The sequence below is a fragment of the Sinohyriopsis cumingii genome, chromosome 9 (genome assembly GCF_028554795.1).
Source record: "Sinohyriopsis cumingii isolate HCF-2022 chromosome 9, ASM2855479v2, whole genome shotgun sequence".
Taxonomy (NCBI): domain Eukaryota; kingdom Metazoa; phylum Mollusca; class Bivalvia; order Unionida; family Unionidae; genus Sinohyriopsis; species Sinohyriopsis cumingii.
The window spans coordinates 19011948-19032401 of NC_142969.1; the positions used below are offsets into that span (position 1 = coordinate 19011948).

A 20454-nucleotide genomic window follows, 5' to 3' on the forward strand; every position below is an offset into this window, starting at 1 on the left:
TAGTCAGTTACAGTACGTAGAAATGTGTACTTTTTGTTTTGAAATGTTATCTAAAATTAATGGTGTATATATTTACTTTAGTACAGTTGATTACCCATGACATCAGTTTTCGTTTAAAAAATTATGTTTATGCTTGAAAAGGACGAGGATATCAAAATCTTGACCTGATTGCCACAGAATAACATGTGTATGTAATGGAAACAATAATCTCTTGAAGAACAAATACCTAAAGCGATGGTTATACTGTATCAGTACTTGATATTCATATTTCTGTTTTAGTGAAATGTTGTTCCTCAGTTCAAGAGTATTGTTTAATAGGTGATAATTTATTTAGCGCATTTTGCAGGAGTCACCGACCCTTCCTTCTTGTTGGTTTGGGAATTACTTGTAGTAGTATGGATAAATTTTAATGTGTCATCAGAATTATCCATTCATTGTTTAGACTTGAGTGTTTACATGTTGGACAGGGATTCGTTTGTTAATCTCATTGTTTTCAGTGCAGTGAGGGTCATTAAGAGCAGTTTATCTCCTAATGATACTGGGTAGGGATTGTACATTCCTTAATTGTTTAATTAATGGTGTTAAGATTAATATAATTCTTACATGATGTTCCTTTGCTTGTAATTCTTTTAGTGAAATATGAATAAACTGACATTTTTTCATTATGAAAAATAAGTAGTAAGGAAAAAGAGGTGATGTAACCTTTGTTGTTATTATGCATCTGTTGTTTTGGTCATCCCAAAAATTTCTTGTGTAACAAATTTCTTTGCGGATGACTAAAGTGTGGGTAAGTATGGGTAAAAGAAACCTTGAGGGGACATTCGCACCACATGTATTGCTCCTTCAAATACATTCACCAATCACATTATGTTAGGAATATTAGCCTGCTACCTCCCGAATCCATCCCTGCAAGAAGATGAAAAATGTCTTTTCTATCTGTCTTGTAGACAAAGGGCAATAACTCTTGCTCATTGTCTTGCCTTGCCACTTCCAGATGTAGAAAGTGTTTAGCTACGCTGCTGTACTAATAACATTGTACAGTTTACTGCCGACAATCCAAGCCATTTTTGTGTTCAGATTGGACCATCCAATGTTCCTTTTGGATTTATTGTGGGGAATGATCATTCTGCTGCATGTTGTATACATTATTTTTACAATTTCTTCCAGATGAAAGTGATTTTGTCACTTTTATTTACTTTTGTATTTAAGACCATGTTGCAAGATGCTATCATTGACCTTATGTTGTCATAACAAGTTAGAAGACTTTGACTATTTTTGCTTAATTTGTTAGTAATGAAGATGGTATTAGTGAGGTAATAACATGCTGCATTGATAATTTGTACTTTGTTCTTTATTATCTTGTGTTTTTTAGATAGAAATATTGAATAAATACACCTATGCATAAGTTCAAAGCATACTTTAGAGGGCATCTAAAATGTGACATTGCAGAGGCCACAATCACCTGGGTTTTGTTCAAATAATATACATTTATTTTTGCAGCATACGAGGATGAGCAGTTAGTTAAAATTCTTGTCACAGATCACTAAATCCATATGGATTAGTATGAGAATACAGACACAAAACAAAATGATAAATTATTTATACACAACATTCACTGTAACTATTCTACAACATATTTAACTTTAACTGAAAGGTCGTAAAGTCAAGTCCACAAATTCTGAATGCTGTATTACATCACTGTCGAATTCCACTTAAAATATTTGTAAAGTGCTATTGATTTGTTCTTTTCCTTATGTATCATGTTTTGCAGTTCAACAAAATCCCTCTCTAACAGGTTTTTGTCATATAACATCCATGAGTCACATGCTTACTATTTAGGGCCATGTTTTTTTCTCTTCAATTTAGACTGGTCTGCTACTTGAGTGTGTATCAAACTATAATGAATCTGTGAGAAATGGTTTTAAATTCAAGAAACCCATCTGTTGTCTTGGAAACATGTCATGTACAGTTACTATGAGTAGAAAATAAGGAAAATTTTCAACATATAATATAGCCAAATGGTAACACACGTTTAAATATAAGATTAGTAGATGGAAGTCTAAGATGGATAAATGTCACATGTCACAAGCTTCGATCTGTTCTCATTATTCTGTGTCTTGCTTGCTCTTGATGTTGCCAGTCCAAACCACACTCACACTGGAGCAAAGGTCAGTCCATTTTTTCTGCCTATACCGCCCTCCTCCTAGTAGAAAAATGAAGCTGACTGAATCTCTCTTTTTGGAGCAGTTTCCAAATCTCCTGGAGTATGGAAATTCGATAGGTGGCAACCTGATTATTCTTGGAGATTTCAACTTTCACTTTGACTGTACTGAAAACCCAAACACATCAAAATGCCTAGATTCCATTAATGTTTTAAACCTAAAATAGTCAGTTAACCAACCCACCTATAAACATGGTCACATTTTAGACTGGATTCTTCGTAGACCTGATGATAACATTCTACTGTCCTCCCTTGTATCCCATGAACTTGCATCAGATCACCTCTGCATTATATGCCATCTTGATGTATCAGTCTCTAACCCTCCACCTTTATCTGCTACTAAGAGAAACCTCCGTATGATAAATAGAACGAAACTAATGCACGACATCCAAGCAAACCTAACAACTTGCTTACCTCCTACAGCAGAACAACTCAATAACTGCCTGTGCTCATTGCTCAACAAACATGTCCCAGCTACCAAGTGCAGAGTATCAATTCAGAATTGTTCTCCATGGTACAGCAGTGTTAGGGACCAGCTTCACACTGCTAAAAGAGACCGCCGTAAAGCTGAGAGGCTTTGGCTTTCCACCAGACTCACTATTTATAAGCAGATCTATGAAGCCACTAAGAAGATTGTCACAGATATAGTCCATACAGCGAAATCAGCACACTACATTACTAAGATCATGGAAAATTCCAGCTGCAAAGAGCTCTTTGAGATTACTAACAAGCTGATGTCAAGGAACAGATGTACACCACTTCCAACTACCTTCTCTTCAGTTGACCTTCCGGATATGTTTGCAAATTTCTTCCGTGACAAAGTACAAACCATTAGAGATAAGCTTAACACCACAATTTCAATTGACTTGTCGTCACCATACATTTGGGATACAGAATTTGAGCAGCAATCATTAGCAGCATTTGAACCTGTCTCTATGGATTTTGTATGTACAATCCTGATGAAGAGTGCACCAAAGTCACGTGAACTTAATCCAATTCCAACATCACTGCTGCTGGAGTGCTTAGATCCAGTATTGCCTTCACTAACTGATGTTATTAATAGCTCTCACTCTCATCCGGGGAATTTCCATCATTTTTCAAAACTGCCATTGTAAAGCCTCTGCTGAAGAAACCAACACTAGACCATAAACGATCTAAAGAACTACTGCCCAGTTTCTAATCTCCCATTCATATAAAAAATCTTAGAAAAGGTTGTTCTATCCCAGCTTGTAACTCATCTAAATTCAAACAGTCTTTTTAGCAATGTACAATCTGCATATCGCCCTTGACACAGTACTGAAACTACTCTTCTAAAAGTAGTTAATGACATTCTCTCTGCTTTGGATAGCGGAAAGATTACAGTCCTCACCCTCCTTGATTTGTCTGCAGCATTTGACACAATAGACCATGATATATTACTTAACTGTCTCCAGCATGTATTTGGTATTCATGATACAGCCTTGCTGTGGTTTAAGTCCTACTTGGTCAACAGGACACAAAGTGTATCTCCAAATGGAATACAGTCCAGCGCAGTTAATCTATGTTGTGGTGTTCCACAGGGGTCTGTTATTGGACCTGTTCTCTTCATTATATACACTCTGCCACTCTCAAGTGTCATAGATCATCATCCAGTGCCTCACCAATTGTATGCTGATGACACCCAGATATTCAAATCTAGCCACCCAACTGAAGTTGATGCTACCAGCCAAGGTCTAGAGAGGTGCATTTCTGATGTGAAATCACGGATGACATGTAACAAGCTGCAGATGAATGATGATAAAACTGAGGCCATTCTGATCACAACACAGAGACTTTCTCATTCACATCCTTTACCTCAAACAATAAATATCAACAACACCAACAATAAATTTAGACAATCAGTACGAAACCTAGGTGTTACTATGGACAGTACTCTCACATTGCACCAACATGTCATGAACATATGCAAGGCTGCATATCTTGAGCTGAGATTCATTAGCTCCATTCGCAAATATCTTTCAGTTGATGCCACTAAAACACTTGTTTGTTCATTAGTACTTTCAAGACTGGACTATTGTAACTCAATTCTATCTGGTTCATCACAATATCTACTCCAGAAACTTCAAAAAGTTCAAAATGCAGCTGCTCGGATCATACTTAGAGTACCACGATCAGAGCACACTTCCCCGCTGCTCTGTACCCTACATTGGCTATCCATTCAATCCAGAATCAAATACAAAATTTGTTCTCTGTGCTACGTTTCACTGATATAATCCAGTCCAACATACCTATCCGACCTCACCCATGTGTACACAACCAGCAAGATACTTATGCTCCTCTTCTGACAATCATATACTCATTATTCTCACTATGAAAACAAAGTCATATGGACAGCGTTCTTTTGCATACCAGGGCACAGCAACGTAGAATGAATTGCCCACTGAATATAGACACAAAGACACAGTGATCCCATTCAAGAGATCTCTTAAAACTCACTTATTTCGACTGCAAGAACAAACTTAAAGACCTAATAATGTTTCCTACCTTAAATATTTTCAGCATGTTTTTTTCGTGGTTTCTAATTTCATAGTGTTTGTTTTTGTAATGATATCATTATATTTATTTTTTATGTTATAGGTGTTGTCTGATATTGTAAAGTGCTTAGAGCTTCTAAAGATTAGGTGCTATACAAAGTCCTCATTATTATTATTATTATTATTATTATTATTATTTTGTAATCTTTTGATTTGGACTGGGAAAATATGTTGTTTTGTTGTTGAGGGAGACCCACATCCTAGAACAAGAAATGTTTTTTTGTGGAAAAATTATCTTATCAGATGGGATTAGTTTCATCTTGGAGACAGAGAAAGAAGAAACAGTAGAAAGTGTAAGATATGCAATGGAGCTAGACTAGTCCAACTTTTTTGAAAATGACTTGAAAGACTAGTCCAACCTTTTTGAAAATGACTTGAAAGACTAGTCCAACCTTTTTGAAAATGTCTTGAAATAAGTTGTTACTTTAGAAAGAGGGGCTTCTCAAGGCAGTTAACTACAAACTCTTGATTATTTATGATCTAGTTTATGTAATGATTTCCAATCAATGCTTGCCTTGATGGAGGAATGGACATGCATTCAATATAACGACTAGAGCTATTGTTACTGGGACTTAACATGGACAGAAAAAATGTAACTATATACTCCTTCTTTTGACCTTTGACTGCAGTGTGTACTGTTTATAGCATCATTAATATTGTTCAGTTTAGAAAATTGTAACTGCTAAACTCCAAGTCAGTTTTTTTTTACTCAACATTTCTTGTAGTCCGAGTTTCCTGTGACCCTTCCCACCTCCTTTTTTGATATTTGGATATTTATGTTGGGATATAGGACTTCCATCCCATTTCTAATATTTGGACATTATTAAACATAAATAGTTGAATTATCAAAAGTGGGGTGGGAAGGGTCAGAGGAAACTTGGATTAATTTTCTTTCATTGTGCATTTCATATTCTGCAGATGCATTCCGCACTCTGAGCATCCTACTTCATCCAATGAATTTTCAATTTCGATTTTCAAGTTGATTTTCAATTTGTAAAATACACTTAAATTTCTGTTCTTGAAAGGAGGAAAATGATGGCCTGTATTAATGTATGTAAGACAGTGTCACTGTCCAGTATCATAAGATAGATAATAATTTCAGTGTCTTTTAAAATTATCATCCGGAAGGAAAACACATTAGTAGACGTTAAATACCTAGTAATCGGAGGTTTTCTGTTGTCAACAATACCATTACATCACCTAATAATAATAACCTGCTATGTGCATAGGTTGTTATTTGCAGTTTTCATTTTCCCGTTTGCAGTGTGTATTTACCTCACAGCCATTCCCACTACAGTTATTACAGCTGAATGGAACATTTATATTTGATGGTACATTAGAAGACAAATGGAATATCATTTTATCAGTTTAGATGGAAAATGCTTCAGCTATAGTTTGCTTTTTATAGTTTAAATCAAAGTATAATTGAGAATTTAAATAGTCTTGTCAGCAAAGTTAATGTATGTGGTTATTAGTTATATTATTAAATTCAGAGATATGTAAATTTGTTTTGTGCTGCTCATCTCATGAATAGAGGGCCCCCGAGTGGTCTAAAGTGCTTTCAGTTACGGATCACTGCCATCTCACCTCTGTTTGCGTGGGTTCGAGTCTCGGATTCAGCCAATGTGGGTATGTGAGAAAACTTGCTAGTACCTTCTTGTGGGTCGGTGGTTCTTTCCAGGTTTTTTTCGGGTTCTTCCTTCACCACTAATACTGGCTGCCATGTATAGCTTATTGTGTGCTGAAAAATGGCATTAAACCCTACAACAACAACAATAACAACAACAATCTCATGAACAGCTGTTTCATAGAATGTCTTTTAAAATGGTATGGATTATGTATTCTTGTCTGTCTGTCCCTCCATTAGTAATGCAGTGTATCTCCTCATCTTTAAAGACCCAGACCTGACACTTTGTGAAATGATTTGATGTAGTCTTCAGATACACATATTGGTTTTAAAATTGTAATTATGACTCTTGGGATTTGACCTGTTTCTGGTGATGATTAGTTTTTCCAAAAATGTCTAAAATTTAAAGTCTTGTAGGTAGAAATCTAAAAGTTGTTTTGTGTTATCTTCATGGCTAGTGCTATGACATATGCATTGGACTTTTGGGTTAAAAACTCTGCAGTCTTGTCCCAGGGATGGTCTTTGTGGGTAAATTTTCTCTGGGTCACAACTTGAACACTGATGAGATTTGCACCCAGTAATCATATACAGGTTTGAAGGACATGAGATCAAAACAGACATGCTGGTATACCCAGGAGAACTAGATTGGAAGCAGTTGAGATCCCAACCTTTTGACCCTACACTGTTTGAAGGACATGAGAAGAAATTATACACATTCTGGTACAAACCTTGTAGAACAAGAGTCTCAAACATGCAGCCTGCCAAGCCATATCCTGTGGCATGCACAATGTTTGGCATCACAGGGTGTCATGAGAGATAACAAAAGTGGTGTGGTCCTTGGGCCATCAAATATGCTGTCATGTGGCCCTCAGGGTGGTTTGTGCTCAAGACCCCTGCTGTAGAAGGTGACTTGCTATATGGGCACAAGGGAATGCACTTGAACAGCCAACACATACCCTGGGTCATGCCCTGGAGTAGGGGACTTGCCCTTGGCTCTTAACTTGGAAACTGTCAAGATTCCCACCATATAACCATATATATACTGACTGGATATAATAGAAGTTATTCACATTTACAGTATTAGAAAATTTGTCCCTGGATCAGGCTATACCATGAGCCATCTAGATTGGAAGCATGGTGCTATTATCATATGCCATGTCATTGACCTAATTCCATGTATTTTCCTCTACCTCATTTTGGATTACACTGAAATTGATGGTCATTCAAGCAAGCATCCAGTTTGTAAAGTGTACAAGAGACTGTCCACAAGCTTGCAGAAAATGTTGAATCAGAGTACATGGATGCTTGTGTAATTTTGTACAAAATCTTCCTAAATTATTCTGCTTTGAAGGTTTACTGAAACTAACCCATTGGCTGGATGATGTTTTATAAATATATACATGGGAACTTAAGAGTATGTTCTTGAAGGTTATGAGAGTGCTTTGTTAAATGTTATGGTCACAGATTAAGGTTAATTTAGTGTGCTGTTTGTAACTGAATTTGATAGAAGTAGTGGTATTAACATTGGTAAAGTTTTACATGTATGTAAGAGAAGGGTGTAAAATTTGACACTTTCATTGTTTTCATTTGATGGTCAGAGGTGGACTTTATCATATTTGTTTGGAGCTGTAACTTGCAAACTTTTGAATAAAGTAATAGACATAAAGCTTTATATAGCTGTACACCACGATTTGATAGTGTAACTTGACATTTTCATCTATTTATCTGTGATGCCAGGTCTAAGTTGTCAGGTCAATATTTATTTTTTCTCTTTTGTATTGGTTACTATATAAGATCCATTCACACATGAAGTGCCCTGAACTTGAGACATTGTCCAGCCACACTCAAAGTGCCCTGGTCAGCACCCATCATTTGAAATTCTTGCTGGAACACTGAAAACTATATTCTTTTATATAGGTTAGTCCAGTGTTCATTTGTTAATTTTTTAAAAATCTTTATTGAATTTTTTTTCTTAGGCAATGTTGTTTGAGGGGGGCTGGGCTGGACAAATCAAAGCCATGGGCCATGGTTTGGAGACTCTGTCCTATCAGCAAGCTCAAAGCCGTGGACCATGGTTTGGAGACTCTGTCCTATCAGCAAGCTCAAAGATGTGGGAAGTTTACTCACTTTTCATACTTGGACTGTAGCTCATTAGTTTTTTAAGGTAGTTTGATTAACATCATAAACAATATATATCTTGAAAATCCTAACTGCTCAGTCTTTATGCAGCACCTGCCTAAGAATTGACATGGACATTCGTGAGTTGAATGCTTTAATTGAACATCTATGTCAGGAGTGGAATCAAGAATGATAGACATTGAACATGGATTCGTGACCAAGTCTGGATTAGTTCTGGAATGCTTAATGGCGAAAGACAAAATCCATGTAAATAAAAAGGGTTTATCCCACATTCTCAAGGCAGTAAAGGAGATTTTCCCAATACTAAAGGACAGCCATGATGCCTCGAAAAGGCATTGGAACGTAGATCACAAACATAATTGGGACCATACAAACTGTTCTAACTGACATGAGAAATCAAGATGTTTCTACTGTTTTGAACAATGGGATAATGTGCAATCATGCAGACACACAAGCAAAATACAGTGTCATGACTGTGTACAATATGGGCTTAAGGCAAAACACTGAAATGTTCCACTCAGATATGCAGTATTAGGAAAATGGCAATGAAGATGGGGCCATAAGTGTAACAATCACATTTTTCCAGAATCTTAAAAACGTCCTAAGTTCTACTTAAAATACTTCATGTGGGATCCTATACTTTTTCATACGCAATCTCTTCCCGAAAATGAAATATTTTTTACACATTATTTTTTCGAACTTTTGGATTATTATTTACATATGAAAAATACAATAAAGCGCTTTGGATGACATAATCCATATACAAGTCGATTCTACTGATTTGCCTGCCTACAAGACGATACTTTTTTTTACCAGAAAATCTTAGCTTTGTCTTATACTCCGAATCGACTTGTATATGGATTATGTCATCCAAAGCGCTTTATTGTATTTTTCATATGTAAATAATAATCCAAAAGTTCGAAAAAATAATGTGTAAAAAATATTTCATTTTCGGGAAGAGATTGCGTATGAAAAAGTATAGGATCCCACATGAAGTATTTTAAACAATTACATGATTGTCAGTATTAAAAAACATACATCACATGTAATTGTGCTAAAGCAGGATGCACCAGTAATGTACATTGTTTGTAATATACGTTGTTTAAATTTGATTACATATATTTGCATTAGAAGTTAGAAGATGAATTACCATGACAAAGACATATTCCATCACAATTTTCTTCTTGCACCTAATGATCATATAAATGCCCGATTGAGAGAGAGACAGACAAACAGACAAAGATATATGTCTTCTCGATTGTAAATCTGTATTGTTCACATACCTGATGACTGATCTTAGTCATGTACAAGTGCATTATACAAGAATCACATGACTTCATGGTGGTATTTACATGCTAATTATATGCTACAGCTGTATTCAGTCATTCCAAGTTAACACCTGTTTGAGGTCATGATTTGGCAGACCGGATCAGATTAGTGAGCCTACAGTAGGGAAATGAGGCTACCCATGGTTATTATTAATACCATACCATATAATGAAATGATTGCCAGGTGTTTACTCATATGACTTTCTCAGCCAGTGACATCTTTTGAACTTGCCAATGGAACTGACATTAAAGTAACATCTAGCATGAGCAAAGATCAAGTGCCTAAGTACAGGCTGTGGTAATGTTGGTGAAAAAATCATTAAAAACATTTGCAATGTCAGTGTCATCAGTGAATATGTAGTGATTTACCAGAAGTGAGTGAATTTTATTTGTCTGATCTTTGTGTGTTCAATGAAACCTTCTTACATGAACTTCTTCATGATGATGAACTTAAAATTCCCAACTACAGTTTTCCAAGAAATGACCGACTCTTGCAAAAGTGTGGAGGTCTTCTTGTTTACATTAAGAATGGCATTTCTTTCAAATGTCTGTATCATCTGAGGAAATTGGTATGGAAATAATTTGGCTAGAAATTAAACATGATATCCAAAAACCATTTGTATTAGGCTGTGTATATAGACCATTGAACACTGACATACTTGGTATACTACATTTCAAAATAAGCTTGAAACTCTGTATATAGAAAACAAAGAGGTCTGTTTATTTGGGTGATTTCAATTACAGTTTGCTTCATGATATCAATCAAAGCTGGATTAATATCATGAATTCCCAGAATTATCAACAGCTAGTTCATGTATCCACCTGGATAACAGAGATATCTGAAACACTAATTGATCACATCTACACTAACAATGCTGACAATATTATAGAAGTTGCAGTTCCCCAATATTCCATAAGCTAGCATTATCCAATATGCTGTACACAAAAATTAAGTAAAAAAAAGTCAAATATGTCGTCACAGATATATCAAGTATCGAATAATGGAAAGATTGCATTCACAGATATTCCTTTAAGAACTGAAAGATATCCATTGGTCAGTATAGATTATGGAGAAACGGAGTGAAGTCAATGATTCAAAATGCTAAGAAAACTTATTATTCCGTTGAAATATCTTATAGTATTACAAAAAAAGAATCCTTAAAAACTCTGGAAAACCTTCAATGACTTGAGAGGCAAATTTGTCAATTACCTGCCATTTACATGTATTAGTGATGAAAATGGTGATATTGAGCAAAAACATCTTGAAATTGCAAATGCACTCAATGATTACTTGAGGACATAAATAAAAAAAATGTGGATCTCACCGCTTATAAAAATTCTGCAGTGATGAATTACATGAGCAAATTTGTTCAAAACTTAACAAAGAAGACTGCTTAAAATACCTTCACTAAGTCTTGAATTCATTTTGAATGAATTGGACCAACTTGATGTCAGAACAGCTACAGGTATAGATAATATAAGTGCTAAATTCCTTAGACTCACTTCTCAGTTGATTGCACCTTCACTTATTTATATCTTCAATTTAAGTATTTCCACAGGTATTTTTCCAAACAGTCTAAAACTGGAAAAAGTAACTCCACTACATAAGAAGAGAGATCTTTCTGATATGAATAACTATAGACCTGTATCAGTTTTGTTGTCACTTTCAAAGATATTAGAAAGCCATGTTTGTAATGAATTTAGAAAGCACCTGGCAATATTTTAAGTTACTACATTCATGACAAGTAGGCTTCTGGGAAGGACATTCATGACAAACTTGGCTGATTGGTTAACATCAACAGATCAAGGTAGCCTTGTAGGCACAGTGTTTCCTGACCTTAGAAAGGCTTTTGACCTTGTAAATCACAAAATCCTGCTGGAAAAATTCAGGATATATCAAGTTAACCATGAAAGCTTAAATTTGTTTTGAACCTATCATGAAGGCAGACAGCAACAAGTTTCTTTTTTAAATAAACTTTCAGATAAGAAACTGATAAAGGCAGGTGTTCCACAAGGATCAGTTCTTGGACCATTACTCTTTCTGCTGTACATCATTGATTTACCATAATCACATTGAGCTATCCACCACCACCATGTTCACAGATGATATGACATTACATAATATTGGATCAACAGGCCATGGGATTGGCACTAAATTAAAGAAAGATTTGGTAAAAATAAATAACTGGTGTGAAGATATTGGTGAAGAGGTGAAATAAAATATTTATTTTGTCTTTATTAGGCTTGAGACTATAAATCAACTATATCGTGCCATTGATATATAGTTTTGTCCTTTTGACTTGAAGGAAAACTAATCTCTATCAAATTACTGATTTTAAAACACCTCCAAAATCTTATAACATCAATATAGTAAAATAAAATGAGTCACACTAATTAGTGAACAAAGGTCAAAGCGGATGCAAATATATCCCATCAACATGCACGTTGTTGTTTATTTCGATGTGCCATTATTATTTCCTTCTTTTTTAAGAGATCATGATATACGATCGTTTTACAAGGATCTGATTTAATTCAAATTTACTGGTTTCTCAATGATACCCTTATGATATGATTCATCTGTCCAACTGTGGACATATGTAAAACATTTCATTCAATCACTCAGGTAATGTGTTTATTTATTTATTTAACTTTTATATTTGTTTTCCTAAACATAATGAAATTATTAATTGTAGAAATAGAAATACTTGTTTTAGTCTTATGTGACAGTTATACATGATATAAATGTAACAGGTACATAACGAAAGCTTTAGTTTAATTTTTATTTAAAGTACAGATGCCATATTAGAAAATCTGATAATTAATAAGTATGCATTATTTTGCAAGAACAGAAAAATGTTATCTTCCAGTTTGTCAGGATGTTCATTCCTCCACATAGATGGCCAGTTGTATGCTGTAACTTTGACCTGATTTTTGCCATTGAAAATACTAATTTCATGAATATATTATTTTGCACAGTAATTTAAGCTTTTCTTTAATGCACGATTTGAAAGAATCTTGCAATCAGGTAAGAATTTTTCAGAAATATTGTTGAGAATGATTTATCAAATGAATCTGCTGTTGATGCTACTGGATCCGCCATTTTCGAGATAGCTTGTGAGCCACAGTAACAGTAACTAAGTGGGTGGAGCTTATCATTCAAAATCGGAACTGTCCATTGTCTGTTCTTTGTCAAAACTTTAATATTCATTGAACACTTGTTGAAAATCTTAATTCTTTTTGCTGTGTCTTTCAGATCATCCAGCTGTATCCTATGCATCAGTAGCAGGAGCCTCTGCAGGAAAAAACACATCAAATCAAACACCTATAGCAAAGAGGAAGCCAGAAGAAGTTAAAATTGAAGAATCAAAAGGTAGCAATGCATTCTCATGGTTCTCAACCAAAGAATAGTCATTACAAAAATAGACAAACCTTTGAACAATATTACAAAGTTTGTTTTTGCTATTTCTCCAGAATAGATGATTGTATTGTTATATGGTTTAATATCAGGAATACTTTACATGTCACTGTTGTTAAGCTTTATCTTTCCACAATATCTTGTCTGTGCATTAATTGAGATCAGCATACCTTGACCAAAGTTCCAGGTTACTGGACCCTATAGTCAACAATCTCCCATCAACCATGCCTCGTTAGTTTCTCATAGAGAACTATCAAACATGAGCAAGACACAGGTTGTACATGTATGTGAGCAGCAGTGTTGTTGTTGTTGTTGTAGGGTTTAACGCCATTTTTCAGCACAAGATAGGCTATACATGGCGGCCAGTATAAATGGTGGAGGAAGAACCCTGGAAAACCCCGGGAAGAACCACCGACCCATGAGTAGCTACTGGCAGGCTTTCTCACATACCAACGTTAGCCGAGGCTGAGACTCGAACTCACGCAGACAGAGGTGAGATGGCAGTGATCTGTAACGGCGAGCACTTTAGACCACTCGGCCACTCGGGGCCCCGAGCAGCAGTGTAATAAGTTTTAAAATTTTGTGCTTTTAATTTGTTAAATATTTAGCTGACCCTACACATGACATTTTATGATGCCTATTTAGTCCTAAATGACAGTGGTGCCATACTGCTGCAGTTGTGGCCATCTTGAAAATCCTGTTATGGTGACTCCTGACAGCACAAAAAATATAATATCCTGAACTAATAATTTCATTATCAGATAAAGGTCAAAGGAAAACACAACATCAAACCATGAAATTATTTGTAATAGAGATAGCAGCAATGTAAGACTGCTCACCACTGCTGAAGACATGTAAATCAATACTCATATTTTCATGATACATGCATTTAACATAGCAGAGGTCACTCATAGCAGTTTTTACTATACTCGTATTTTCATGATAAATGCATTTCACACGTCCTGTCCCCAAAGTATATAAACAAGGCTCTGTATTGGATTGGATGAGGAAGTTTCATATACGAATTTTAGAGTAAAATTGGTTAAACATGGCTTTCTTCACAAACATGTCTGTCTGAAGGAGATACATTAATTTGTATGAAGACCATCCTAGGTACATTATACATGGATATCTTCTTTCAAGAAAAACATCATAGACTCAGTTTACAACAGAGAGAGAGAGAGAGGGGGGGAGGGGAAAGGGAGAGAGTAGGTTGCAAGAGGTCACAAAATATGGGCTGTAGGATACCAAGTTACATCTGTGTTAAATTGTCCATGGTTGGGAAAATGTAAAATTAGAGAGGAGAGAACAAATAGTAGAAGAAAAGTGTTTAAGTTAGGCTAATCAAATGGATGCATACAGTCTCAACAGTATGAAAATAGAATCCTAAAAACTATCAGTTTTATTATCAGTTAAACGTCAGATGAAAATACCATTTACTGAATTCTCATATTCTTTTGAGAGAGGGAAATCCATGCAGGGAAAATGGAAGACTACATTATGCATTCAAGTCTACTAAAACTTGGGATAAAAAGTACATATAATAACAAAGGATATCAATTTTTTTTGTTTGCATAATTCAAAAGTATGTGTGATTCAACGTGTTCGCCTTGGTTTGTTTTGGTTTTTATGGTATAGTGATACATGATTTGAATGCAGGGTGGAGTGGAGAAAAATCCTGTCATCTGTAGTATACTTCAAAGTGTACTCTGATTAAAAAAAATTTCATTTCAGAGGGTGAGTACAATTACAAGTACACTGACTCCTTACAAATAAGAATAAGTGTATGAGTTGTAGTACTTGGATTTCAGTTTTCATGAGTAAAGAATAACTGAGTATAGTGTAATCTGCACCTTGTAACTGAGTACAGTGTAATCTGCACCTTGTAACTGAGTACAGTTTACTCTCCATCTTGTAACTGAGTACAGTATATTCTGCACCTTGTAGTTGAGTTCAGTGTACTCCACCCAGTGTAATTGGGTACAGTATATGCTATCCCATGTTTGATGTTGAATCATGTGCATCTATACCAATGCAGCAACATCATCTCCAAATAGTGAAGCTGCAAGAAGCATACAGAAACTATGATCTAGGAACATTTTTCACGATGAGATACTTTTAAAATGGCAAATTAGGCATAAATGAAACCAGTTAAATATTTTACCTGGTATCTTACAAGTGAAAAAATATAAATAATAGTGGTAAACCATTCTAGAAAAATGATAATGCACGAATGAAAAGACTGTAACGGAATATCTTCTTGACATACATGTATAATATAATTTTTAATTCTTTCATTGAAGGATGTCAGGCGGAGCAGAAAGAAAAATCTAGACAAGATATTGCATCAGCAACCCAACAGGTGTTAGAGAGTTACTTCCAGAACGATGAATACAAGAACAGGCAAAAGGCAGAAATGTGCTTTTATAAAGTTACAGAGACACTTTCAATTTTTGTTGAGAAAGACTTCTTAAAGCAGAACAGACATCCAGCCTCTACTAGAGATATTTCTGCTATATTAGATTTCTTATTAAACCATACAAAATTTGCATCACAAGAATTTGGTGGTCTTAGGAAAAGTGCTGATCAGGTAATTTAGATGGATGGATGGATAGAGGGAGGGAGGGATACTAAAAAATATAGACTCTTTATTTGAAAAGCTTTTGTTGTAAGAAAACATTTTATTGGATTGCAAATTAACATTACAGTTGAACCCGGTTATGTCGCCGGCCTAGGGGTTTGCCAAAAAGCGTCGAGATAACCGATGATCGAGATAAACGAAAACCAATATGGCGGCAATATATTAACATGTGCTTGAAATTTCTTTATGTACATGATGTGCATTAATAAATGAGAATGTAGATGCACATGTTTTTGGAGTCTTTTTTACACAACAGCGTTGCCGCGATTTGTTTGATGAAGCGATCGGCATGCTATAAAAATGTACATACATGTTTGCTAACAACAAAAGGCATATGTGCACCAACTAACAGCAGAGATTTACCAGTATAAAATACAAACCACCGTCGATTCTCGATACAAACCTTTATTATATTCTCCAACATTGCAAACACTTAGATAAGATGCCCACTAATATAAGACGCACCCTGGGTGAGGGGTACGTAAAACTTTATATAAGACGCGTCTTATATACGCGAAAATATGGTAGTGAGATGGTGAAGTGGCATCGATAACTAACATTTTCAAAAGCCGGCGATTGGTCGTGGGGATCGAGATAACCGACGTTAAGTGGCAAATTTGGCCCTCTTTTGTGCTCGAGATATTACGGTTCGGCGACATAAAAGAATCGACATAACCGATGAGAAAATGCTAAGACAAAGAGAGAATTTGGCAGTTCCACTTCAAAAATGTCGACTTAATTGGGTTGGCGAGTTAACCGAGGTCGAGAAAAGTGGGTTTGACTGTATTATTCAATTTGTGTTTTAGACAACACTAATTGAGAAATGTTCAAAACTACACTGTAGTACATAATTCCAGACCCTGACAGACTTAAACGAGATCATTTTTCACTTGCGACCCAGTATGTGATAATAAAAAGATGCATGGGATCTTGTATTTAAAGCTTCCAGCAAAATACTGATAAGTGTTTTATATGTGCATGTGCATTTTGGCAGCATTTTGTTCTTCTAGCCCTTAAATCACAACTTGGTCATTATAATTGTTAAATTTCTTCTAGAGTCTTAAAATAAATGAGTAATTACTGTAATTTAACTGTTGTTCTTAACACTGTAAACAGTATTCTGAATTTCATCTTGGTCCAACTTACATTGCAGGTTCGTAGGGACAGAAATGACTTTGTTCACAATTATAAAAGTGAACCAATTCTACCAACCAAGATATTAAATAATTACAAAAGAAATATGGTGGAGTTGCTGAAGAATAAGAAGCTAGCAACAGGGAAAGCAGATGAGGCCCGTAATTTTATTGAGCAGGTTTGAAGTCTGTTCTTTCTTTCATTTTGTATCACATTCATTTTCAGATGTCTTCTAATAGATTATAATATTTACATTTCCTTGTAATGAATTAATCAGAAATGTATACAAATTTTAAAATGTGTATAATGTATATGCAGAACAGTTTCATCTTAAGCATTTAGTCCAACATTGTTAATGCATTTCACCTGCTTGAGTTAGGGATGAACTGGTCTGTATTCTAGCAATACAAACAATATAATCTGGGCAAGTTCCAGACATTCCTTGCATGTTTGAAATGATAGTACTTTTCATGGTCATCCACTATGGCAGCCATGCTTGCTGTCTTCAAACACTGTTGTCACTATTACTTCTGAAAGAATGCTTATTGACAGAGATTATTAAAGAAAGATTTTTAGCTCTACTAGTCATAGTCCAAAGGTGTTTCTGGGCTGCTCTGTTGTCAGTCAGAAATCCATCCATTAGCACAAGTTTGTTGTCGCTACTCCTAAACTACTTGGAGGATTGCCATGAAACTTGAAACATGTCTCGTTTGTCGCTAATGAAAATAGAGTCACTTGGACATCCTAATTGATTATAGCATGTTGAAAATCTTGCTATTGCTACTCCTCCTGAATGGATAATCATAACAGCATGTGGTTTGCACTTGAAAGACTTTTTATGTTGTTGTTGTTGTTGCCGTGGGGTTTATGGCCACTTTTCAGCACACGATAGGCTATACATGGCGGCCAGTATTAATGGTGGAAGAAAAACCCGGGAAAACCCCGGAAGAACCACCAACCCACGAGAAGCTACTGGCAAGCTTTCACACATACCCACATTAGCTGGAGACTTTTTATGTCAAGATGGTCCTAAATGATAATGGTAAAGATATAAAATCCAATGTGGAAATTTTGTTATTGCAATTCTTGAATGGATAATCATATTGACACTTTCATTATCTGATGTCTTATCATCTGTAAATGAAAATGTTGCCACTCTAACATGTCCACCATGGTGGCCATCTTGAAAGTCTTATCATTGCTACTTTCCTGCATGAATGGGCAGAACAGCATGTTTTGTTTTTACAGGATATTTTCTATGACACATTGAAGGTATCAAATAAGCCACTGTTACTGAAAGTAGAATAACCCTTAAACGACTGCTGCATACAGAATTTTCAAACTTTAACAAAGTAATCAGGCTTAAAATCATTTAATATTGGACAAATATGGACAAAGGTGCAAAATGTATTAAAACCTCGAAATAATTATTTCTGTAACGTATGCGGTTAACAGCTTTTAAAGAAATTACTACAGAAAGCATCCTTCTGACCCAGATTTCTTTGACAACTCCTCTTACATTAGGTTATATAGAATTTGGACAGTTTAGCAATATCAGGCCTCTTGCATTAGGTTATATAGAATTTGGACAGTTTAGCGATATCAGGCCTCTTGCATTAGGTTATATAGATTTTGGACAGTTTAGCGATGTCAGGCCTTGCTTTAATTTCTAAAGACCACTGGATCAATTGCAATAAATTTTGCAAAATAAAGGAATTAACATTTTGACATAAGAACATTTTAAGTTTGTGTCTGTCTTTATTTAGACATTTTCTGAAAGACAGCCATACAGGGAGACCATTGTATGAATCATCCTTGCACAAGCCCTTGAAACTTATATATTTGATATAAATCTAGCACACTTGGCAGCAATTACAAAGAAATATAAAACCTTTTTCGCAGAATCTGATAAACAGAATTTGATCAAATATCAAAGACAGCATATTGGTTTAACTTAAATGAAACTTGTTTCGTGTTTTTCAGTTTAAAAAAAATATAGCCATATCTGAGGGTAGATGGGAATCATTTATATAAAATAGGATGATGCAAAAATATGTCAACAGTATCTTCTCTAAAACAGTGTGACAGAATTTGAACATACTTCGCAGAAAACTTTCTGCTATCAAAGCCATTCAATTTAGACACGTCCAAGCATCATCACATATGACCAATTAGTAAGCAATTACGGGAAGTGCAGCCAGTTGAGGTATCTCAGGTCATGTAGGTCTCTTGTTCAGATTTAATTGGGGATACATTTAATAGATAGCAACATTTTACATCCTTCAACTTGGTGTCTGATTGATTCAGAAAGAACAGTGTTTTGACCTCGTGTCAAGTTGAGAGCCTTATTGATTTTTATATTTTTTGCTAACCAGGCTGTAAAGCAAAGTGATCTTATTGCATGGTATGTTATCTGTGGCATGTCATCTATTGTCCTTTCACAAGTACTCAGCAGAATTTGATAAAATTTTTAAAATTTGTCTGTACATAAATGATTAAGTTAGGTTTTATAAATTATGCTAATCCACCATCAAATATGACCAATGTTGCTAAAAAAGCAGCTTTGAAAGACATTTATTAGAAATTGCTTTTGAAAAAATATGACCAATATAACCAAAAACATCCTGGCCTTCATCTTTGTACAAGTGATGCTAGTCTTTCATCAGGTATGACTGCTATTGAAATGAGTTTTTTTTAAATACAGCCTAACAGATTTTGTCAAAATTTGATACAAGGCTTCCTAGCATAAAGGACTTGTCAAAATATGTGGTACAAACGATACTTGTCCTTTGTCAAATAAGGTGCTAATACTCAAATAGGAAACCTGTGAATTACTTCTGAAAAACATTTTGTAGGTGTTAATGACTGTTACTGTTTTGATATCTGTAGAACATCTGTTAAGTCTCTCTTGGGTACAGACCAATTCATTTTTTAAGTGGTGGGGGTGGGATTATTATTCTTTTGAAAAGCTTGAAAGTAATTGTATTACTCTGATTTATGGTAAAATATGGCCTTGCTCAACACATTTGAGTCGGAAAGAACTTGTCATGAAAGAAAAAGAAATTTCTAGTTACAACTACAAACTCAAAAGGCTCTGTTGTGGCAGAATGAAGCTGATTTATAGTTGTGTCTATATTAAACCTCATGGACACGTGCAGTTGTTGATAATGTTTGCTGCTTTTGCTACTTACAGACTAGGCACATAGTTCACATTTCATTGCAGAAAGTTCATGTTTTCTATTCTTTTCTTTATTTTAAATAGCAGTGGTTGTTGTTTGGAATTTAAGTGTCAGTGTCTCAGAGCATTACTTTTCAGTTGTATCAGTAGGATAAATTGATGTTATTCAAGGAAGTGAAAGTGTTTTCACTGAATTTG

At 35.1% G+C, this 20454-nt stretch overlaps 1 protein-coding gene across 7 annotated transcripts in view; it reads left to right on the top strand.

The window, feature by feature from the left end:
• Positions 1-20454, top strand: part of LOC149791338 (uncharacterized) — a 234754-nt gene that overhangs the window by 151041 nt on the left and 63259 nt on the right. For all 7 annotated transcript variants that reach the window (XM_089969879.1, XM_089969883.1, XM_089969877.1 and 4 more), the window contains 3 exons: positions 13142-13258; positions 15607-15893; positions 17098-17256. In XM_089969879.1, the coding sequence (XP_089826005.1) occupies positions 13142-13258; positions 15607-15893; positions 17098-17256 (563 nt within the window). The remainder of the gene's footprint in view (positions 1-13141; positions 13259-15606; positions 15894-17097; positions 17257-20454) is intronic.